Below are 9463 nucleotides of genomic sequence, written 5' to 3'. Positions count from 1 at the left end.
CGCTCTTCATAAAGTTTAGCTCGTCGACGCTCGAAGTCACAATAACTCTTCATACGAGTCGTAGAGTGAGACAGAGAAAAAAAAATAAAATTGGGAAGAGAGAGAAAAGTACCGGTACTCACCGACTAGAATGAGGATAAATGCTGGATCGAGTGCGACGTTCGTGAGGCGGGACAGGTTGTTGAAGGTGTCCTTTTCGGTCCATGCCCAGACGCCCACCGCCATGATGCCCAGACCGAGCCACTGCGACATAGAAAGGGAGACAGAAAGGGGATGAGAGTCAGAAATTGACTTAAGTGAAGATGAATATCGACGGCAAGTTCCGACCGGCCGAAAACTTCTCCCGAACTGTTTTTGCTCCGCCTGCCGTATTTGTGTAAACAGAATTTTTCAATTATCTCGATGTAAAGGAAAGAGAAAATTTCAATAGTAATCTAATAGATTAGTGCAAAGGGGGCCTTGTCATATTTATGCGAGATCGAAAACAAAATGTATTTACGACATAATTTTACAAGAGAAAAAGAAATAACTTTTATTGATCAAAATAATTTTGCCATACATATAATAAAACTTTAATTGTTTTTAATCTAAAAACAGATTAAAAACAATAAAAATCATTTGTTAAGTATTTAATTATTGGATCAATATTATTGATTGCAAATGCAAAAAATTAGTACGCACATTTATACACGGTTTGTGCACTTCTGGGGAGACAGCTACTCGGCGAAATTGCGAGTCTCGGGGTCTCGGAGTGTGGCGTGCGCGATTGCACCGTGGTGGATACGATTACCCGTGGATAATGAGAAAAGCGCCGGATAAGAGCGAGAAAAATAAAAGAAATCGAAGTAGGGGCAGTAGGGGTTTAATGGCTTTCGACCGTTAACGCTCGCTCTTGCGGCGGTCCTTGTACGCGTAGTTATATCTCAAATAATTTGTAAACGATAAACGTTTGCGGAGTGCTCCTTTATAACCGGATCATTTCATCGACGATTCTTTTCGCCCGTATTTTTTTTTATAAGCAACTATGAAGCCTTGAAATCGTGATTTTAATATAGACCGAGCGTAATGAAATGCCTCTCGAACGCGGCCAGATCGATCGCGGTCGCAACCGCGAATTCCCCACCCCCCCGACCCAAATGTACCAATTAAATTTGAAAGTCTATTCTTTATAAGTGGGTTTTTGTTACAAAATATTTCCGTTCGTTCATTTTTAATGATTTAAATTTTAACCGTTTTTAATAATTCCGATTTTTTAATTCCGAGCTTCTACTAACGATTTATCGAAATGGTGGGCAAATAATTTTGTTTTTCGCATGTGTTTTTGATGTCAAAAAATGAAGAAACTTTCCCATCAATTTAACATATCGAAATGACAGAAAGAGCTGTGCTCGTTTGTGCGTGCAAAGTTAAAGTGCGTAACATTTAATTCCGTTAATCAAGAGAGCGGCGCAATGCAAGCTTTAATATTACTCTGACCGACGTGGCAACCGCATTTGCGGAGAGATTGATATTCAACGTCGTGCATTTACCGACGTTAAATCCACGCAATTATCGATGACACACGTAGAGCACATTCGTGTGACAAGACCGACTTAACTTGAAGTAGCTGCAACACCTGAGGCTATGCCCGATAACGCGTATGCATCTCTCTCGCGGGGTAATCGGCTTTAATCTCTCGGGGACTCAGTTTATGACAGCGCGCGTAACTATTCTCCGTTTGCTTTGCGTTCAATAATTTCCACTCGCGCGCCATGCGAGGCGGAATAAATGGGTCATGGCCTCGTATGGAGCATCATATAAAATTAGAGTCTGTGTGTGTGTGTGTATGTGTCACTGACGATGTATTATAATTACATACATTGTCGGCTATAAATCAGATTGTTCTATTCTGTGAAATTGTATAACAGAGATCGATACATCTCTCTCGTGTGATTTAATTTGCGCATAGCAACCATCCAGTTTTACAAATTTGTTACACGGTTTAATGGGCGTGTACTAGTCGATGGTGAACTGGCCGATGCTCGTAAAAATTAGATCGTAAGTTTTAAAAGTTAAATGATCCGTGCACACGCGCGATAATATCTCACGAACGAACTGGCGACTGGCCCTCTTTTTCCCACTGTGACCGATTTGACGAAAGTTGAAAAAGGGTTGAAAAGAATTGCGGGACGTGTTTGAATTGTTTGTAACCCATTCGCGGTAAATCATCTCGATATACGAATATATCCCTGAAATACACGACGTTTGTGCTTTTTTTACGGGCAACTAGAGTGCCAATTTGTTAGTGTGGCGAAATCATCGGTGAACGACCATTGATATGGAATGGTCACTTTAATTTATAACTATGTACATTTTTAACGGGTATTCTGCTTACGTTTTTTATCAAAATATAATTCCATGTGACATTATTTATATTCTTCGATGCATTTATTTTAAGCGTTAATAAAAACATTTTGTGAACTTTTTCGTCGGAGGTATTAATTAATAGCCAATTGACATTTATCGACAAACGAAAAAAAAAAAAAAGAGAGGAAAACACGCGCGTGAAATGATCTTCCGTCGATTTCTTCGCATGCATCGCTTTTGTTTTTTGAAAAATGTATGAATAATTTTTTTCCATTTCATGGCGAAGGTCCGTCGTATTTTATTTTCACGTCAACGACCAACCGTTAATAAAAAATCGTCACCCGAGATGGTGTTTCGTTCTTTTGCCTTCTGTACGCCGTCAATGCTATTGCGCGATGCAACTTTGATGCACAAGTTCGCGGGTTACAGAGAGAAAAAGAGAAAAAGCTGAGACTGTCTGGTTATAGATGTTCTCTCATATATAGTGCAATAACAAATTTCATATACGAATATTTATTCCTATCTCTGGATACGTGTCATGACCATGGTTGGCGTCACGTGTCATTCTGGTGACTGCAAACAATTTCTCAGCGTCGCACAATAATTCACGATCGAATGGTTTTTGCCCGATCAAGACTTGTTATGTCGAGACACGAAGGTGACGCCGATGACATGAGTGACGCACGTCCTCCTTTTTCGCTTATTATACCGAGATAAAAATATAATTTGCGTGTGCGAGAAAAAAAAAAACGAAAATTCAAAATTGTTTTGATATATATCAATAGTTTTATTATATCGTCTTTACATTACGTGAATTTTTAATTATCCAAAACAATTTTGAATTGTGGAAATTAATTTTACGATATATTTATTTTGTTCAGAATATTTGTTTGCTCCAGTGCAATTTCTTGAAACGAGGTGAAATGTTATAAATATATTAAGGAAAACTCGAATATATATTTATGCGCGTATTTCATTTATAATAAAAAGAATCACGTGTACATTTATGGAATTCGCATTCTTTTCCTCGACGACTAATCAATGTACGTGCCGTATACATTCAGACTCTTCTCGCGACGATTATATGATGCATTTAAAGTTTCATTCCGCCGTCTGTATACTTTTGCATCGCAAAGAACATTCCTCGCGTCTTCGCGTAAACAGATCCTTCTTTCAACATCAAATGCTGCAATGTAATTTTAGATACGGTATAGATCTGTCAAATTGTATTGTGTTCTATAGCAATATTAATTATTTGTGCTGCTTGTTTTACTCATGCTATTTTTTAACCTGTTACCTATTTAACTTATAATTGCATCTGTATACTTTTGCATCGCAAAGAACATTCCTCGCGTCTTCGCGTAAACAGATCCTTCTTTCAACATCAAATGCTGCAATGTAATTTTAGATCTGTCAAATTGTATAGATCTGTCAAATTGTATTGTGTTCTATAGCAATATTAATTATTTGTGCTGCTTGTTTTACTCACGCTATTTTTTAACCTGTTTACTATTTAACCTCTTACATAATTGCATTTGTACTAATTAATCTTTTGTTTCGCAGATGTATGCTTAGCAATTAATTTATCATTTATTATTCATCAAAACATTTTCGAATTTTAATGCTTATATAACGAGTAGCAATTAAAGTTCAATTTCTTGCGGCTATTTCAAGCATTGCCGAAAAAACTAGAACATTTATTGATCTTAATAGTGATAATGCCGCGCCAAGTGTGTTTAAAACTTTGTTAAAATATTTGGAAAAAATTTATTAAGCAATTTTTTTAATGTTAACGAATATCTTCCTTGGTTAATTAATGATAACAAGCAGTTCTGTTTATCGCGCTGTTTCAACGACGAAAACTATTGACAACATCTTGTTGAAAACAAGTTTTGAAAAAAATAACACGATCGACAACACAGTTGGGATGAAACTTTTTCTTTGAACGAACGCGTGCGTGTTGACGTAATCGAGCAGCAAGTAAATAAAATGTTTATTGTGCTAAGTTAATATTTTTCCAACGGCTTTTTATTCACGAAATGTTTTTGCTGGAGCGCGGTCAAAATCTATGCGATATATTTCGCCCAAAACGTAGCGCCCGTAAAAATATGCCCTTTTGCGATATTAATTTTTAAACGACCAGCGGCACATGCTTTTTGCTAGAAAATACACACACAAATCACATTAATCGACAAAGCATATCGCGCATACATTCCAAGCATTGTTATTCTTTAATAGACTTTTAAAGTTTACTTACTAATATAACTTGAATCTACATGTTTGCAAAATTTATAATATTTTCACGTGATTATTAAAATGACACAAGTCGCATTTATAATGTTAAGATAATTAAACTTTTGTATTTTTATGTATTAAAAAATTATTATATATTAAGGATTTTGTCAAATAATATTTTAAATATTACTATATATATTATATACTTATTACTATCTGTGTGTTCGTATCTTTTCTAATGGTACAGTTTTATGATAAAGTTTTATGACTATCATGTATATTTTGTGAGTACTATAAGAAAGTATTATGTAAAGCATGATTAATTTTTTAAGTTTATGACTAAATGTAAATGCAGTTATGTTTTTGACATAAGTTATTTTGATAATCACATTGATATATTTCGATTTCGATATAATTATATATCCAATTTTTGTATTTGATTTTGGAAGACGAAAAATGTCGAATGCAAATTCGTGAAGATCGCGATGAACGGGCGGAAAATGCGCGGGTCGTTCGGCTAATGAAGGCAACGCTCGTAATTATCGGCAATCGGATTCACGGTAAGACATACTCTGGGCACGGGCACGAGAGATATCGTCGCGGACGTAACACAAATCCGACGACGTCGGCAATCGGGAATCTCATTTTCTTGCCGACCCGAAAGTTAAACACAGCCGGTCTGCTGTTATCGTATAATCAAGTAGTATCATCCAGCGAGGATGGGAGGGACGGGACGGCGGGGTGAGATGTCGGGAAAGCGAAAAGCGGTAAAGAAGAGGGCAAAGTGGAATTTATCGGCCTGGCGTTTATCTCATCTTCCAAGTGCAATAGGATCCTCGTCTAGGCGGAAACTGCGGAAAGCCGCTCGACGTAATTTGAATTCATGCAAATAAAAGACCGGATGAAAGTCGAGACAAAGCAAAGCGACAAACGGGGGAAGGGGTGGTTTGAGAACGAGATCGAACAGCCGAGCGAGAAATTTCAGCAACGATGGTACATATAAAAGCTTAAAGTGAGTTATTAAGTCTATTCTACGTTTTCAGTGTTACGGAACATTCGTCGCTCATATTTGACCTCGCGCTCTCTTTTGCCGTTTAAAAAATTCATCATTCAACCATTTAATTCGTCTTAAAATATTTCCAACTCAAGTTAGCTCAGCTACAATATCTCTCTATATATACTATAGCGCATTATAGCGCAAAACACTAAAACTTTCATATGCGTCTTCGTCGTCGGTTCTCGTTCGCGACGACTGAAAAGAAAATCTCTCGCCAAAGTAGACGAAGCGGAGCTCGCTGCGGGGACTTTGCGTGCGAAATAGAAATAGCAGACTGCATCATTGAAAAGCTCTCGAACGGGAGCTCAGCCGAGCGAGCGTGCCATAAATATGGAATTTGCAATCTCCCGTTGAACAATCAAACTAGCACGACGACACCGGCGGTCTAGCCGGATAGTTCAAGCGCGCTCGGACGGTTAGCCCCGGGTTCATTAATTGCATTAATTAAAAGCAACTACGGAGAATCGATAGTAATTCTGTTACGTCTTGGCGATAACGAGGGCTGAGCCACAGTCGTTCGGTGTCATAGGTCACGGTGATTATTCTGTGAATGTAATCGGGCCACCGTTTTCGAAAGGGTTTTACATGATCAATAGCAAATGAATGGCACACTCATAGAGCTACTTTATAATTAAAACTTCGAGGCAAACTTAATATATTTACTTGGCTAAAAGAAAAGAGTACATCAAACATTATTAATTTTGACAATTTGATATTATCAAATATATTTAGATTTCTATAATCAAGAAAGCGAAACTTCTTTTCTTACGGTTATTTGTTGAAATATAGTACTGCATTTTATATTCTAGGCATCGATTCGCTTTATTTTAATTGTTTTATTAAAAATGCCAACGCGATAAAACAAAGTGGAGAAAAACGAAACTTTATAACAGACCTATTTAAGTTTACATTCTCGCGTAAAATATTTCCCTCTCTCTATCGTCAAAAAAAGAGAGATTCTGAGGCTCCATAAATCATTTCTGTGAAATAATTGGAATGTTTTCTTTTATTTGTTTTTGTATAAAGTGTTCGAAATATTTTGCTTGTGTTTTTATTTTTAAGATAAAGTTCAGTTCTTTTTGAAAAAATAAAAAAAGTCCGCTTAAGATGATGTATATCTTTTTTGTTCCTTTGTATTCAATAGATATTGTGTTGATTAAAAACAAAACGAATAGTAGGGTTTTCAACACAGGATATCAACACAGACAATATCAACACAGGAGTCAGTTGTCAATGAACAAACGTAGAGATAAGATGGTAAATTTCTAAACTTTTCGGTGAAAGACCAAAGAGAAACTAGGCTTAAAACAAGAGGTATGTTGTCGGAATAATAAGGATCCTATGAATTAGACACAGATTTGATCTATATCTATTACATAAATTGTATAAGAATACATTAAACGAATATATGTTGGATTTAAAAAATTTAATCTTTTTTATCCCTTCGTTATCCATAAATATCTATATAACTGCATTTCGCAACGAAAAATTGGAAACGTTCAACGCGGTCAACAGATGTGATTTAAAAACGCTTCCCGATAGCGATTAAAATTGTTAATCACATTTATCATTTATGAAGAGCGTATATTCTTGTCGAGAATTAAATATTCCCTTCATTTCAGGCATTTAAACGGCATTTGTGTCACGTTTTCGCGGCACAATCGATGCGAAATAATAAATCCACAGAATTTGGAGAGAATAAAAAATAAATATTAAATTTTTCGATGACACGATGACTTTGACAATATGACAGTTCAGCCGTTTTAAACAATAAATTTAGAATTAACAATGTTTATTCATCAATAAGCGATTTTAGTATTAAAAATTACCTACGTTTAATTTTATATTGAAAATGTTTTTATGTCAGTAAAAATATCAGTATATATGTACATCACGACGATAAACGAGACGATCATTTGATGTGAGAGAAAAAATCACTCGATCCGAGAAAAGTACGCGAATTATGGAGACGGTATAACATTTATAAGCATGCTTGTTTCAGTTTTTGAGACTGTCAGAAATGCATCTTGCGTCGGAAAATAGCGTGGCTGATGGACTAAATGCAAAACATTGTCGGAAATAAATATTTTGCGATTGATTTAACAATGAGACCACATCACGCGCGTCGCCGCATTGTTAAATAAATTTATAGCGCATCTGCTTTCGACCGAGAGCCGAACGAGCCCACAATACGTACATATGCACGTGTCACGAATAGAGCGAGTCAATATTAATGGTAAAACGCGTATCGCTGGCGTTTGGCAGGGCGGATTTAATTTTTCTTTCTTCAATGGCCTTTTTTCTTTTAACGTCTCGCTGTTGTTGACGAACACGACGTAGAGCAACGATGAAAATATGGAAATTCGCGATTCATCGCGCGTGACAAATTGATTGTATGAGCCTTTGACGATATCCGGATCGATGGTCGTTTTGAGTAACATTGACGTAAATAATAATCGCATACGAAACGCACACACATTCTCTCTCTCTCTCTCTCTTTCTCTCGTTTTCTCTTATATACACAACACACACACCACCACATTAAATAAGACAAGCGGTAAATTAAATGCCGACCGCGTGCGCTTGTTTTACACACCGAAGCGAGCAATCAAAGTTTATATAACAATCGCATAGTTACGGTAATTTCAACGCGACGTGTCATGAATAGAGCGTAATTATTGTCGACGCTGAATAATATTTATATGGTTTATTCGCACATTTGATTGAGAACTCGCGAATTTCATTTTCTCTACGTAAACAAATTGCTTATATAAATGGATTCGGTTAATGAGTTTCCTGCGAGATAGGGTTCCATTATCTGAATTTGAAAATGCGTTCCAATAATCGACAGGCGAACCGACAGACGATTTCAATAGTTGCAATTGAGCGTAACAAAATTTGCAAAACTCGCTTAGCGAGATCCCTTGAGAAAATGTATCGCAATGACTGTGCGATATATTGGAGAAATATTGAGAATCTAAAATATTAAATATTATAGGAAAAAGGGAAAAGAGAGTATCGCGCGAATATATAGAATTCTACAAATTTTTTAGAAGAAAGGAATGTCGTTTATTTAGCCGAAAATTTGCAGCTGGTTTGTCGTCGCAGATGATACGCGAGAAAAACAGGACTCGCATTAGACCGTACACACTGACTGACTCTGTACGTTGCGATCCGGCGCGACTTTAATTGATCCCGGATTAATTTATTCCAGTGCGCGCGCGAGGCGATGAAGCTTATCCGTCCGTGACATTTCAGTGCTGAATTATTCAAGCGTTTTCGCATCGGTCGGTCGGCTGCGTTTTATTTTCGTGCTCAATATTTTAATTAATGCCACCTGTTTCGTCGCGCGATGCCATCCCGATTCTTCTCCCTCTCTCTTTCTCAAGACTCTAAATGGCAATTAGCTATTCGCCGGTCGACAGTTTTACGATCGGACAAACTGCGATCAAATTTCCGCGAATTCGTGCGCAAAGCATTGGTCGGACTCGTTGATTTATGACGCGTACAGCTCGCGATTCGATAATAGCTATGTAACGCCACGCGACGCGTTACCTAAGAAAACATGCATAACGGATAATGCACCTGTCAAACTTGACCGCGAGAGGGATTGATTTATCGCGCTCGCCATTCCCCGCTTGATGCCCCGTCATTAACGGACGCGATGATGTATCATTGACGTTGGCCCTGATATTTAAACCGCCATCAACCACAATTGCCCTTTTAAATTGCAATTTCGCCAGAGCGTGAATTCGTGAACTATCTTTCGCCCATGTAACAAGCTGATACATAAATTTTACTTAAACGCTATGTCGGGATCGAGAA

At 37.2% G+C, this 9463-nt stretch overlaps 2 protein-coding genes across 5 annotated transcripts in view; one reads left to right on the top strand and one right to left on the bottom strand.

Moving 5' to 3' along the window:
* Positions 1–9463, top strand: part of LOC115238875 (28S ribosomal protein S24, mitochondrial) — a 136137-nt gene that overhangs the window by 52344 nt on the left and 74330 nt on the right. The gene's annotated exons all lie outside the window — the stretch shown is intronic.
* LOC115238871 (tetraspanin-5) overlaps positions 1–9463 on the bottom strand; it is a 106903-nt gene that overhangs the window by 27660 nt on the left and 69780 nt on the right. For all 3 annotated transcript variants that reach the window (XM_029813005.1, XM_029813008.1, XM_029813007.1), the window contains exon 2: positions 123–243. In XM_029813005.1, the coding sequence (XP_029668865.1) occupies positions 123–243 (121 nt within the window). The remainder of the gene's footprint in view (positions 1–122; positions 244–9463) is intronic.

The sequence above is a fragment of the Formica exsecta genome, unplaced genomic scaffold, assembly GCF_003651465.1.
Source record: "Formica exsecta isolate Colony F162 unplaced genomic scaffold, ASM365146v1 scaffold362, whole genome shotgun sequence".
Lineage (NCBI taxonomy): Eukaryota > Metazoa > Arthropoda > Insecta > Hymenoptera > Formicidae > Formica > Formica exsecta.
The sequence above is the reverse complement of the archived record's forward strand: the minus strand, read 5'-3'. Positions and strand labels throughout refer to the sequence as shown.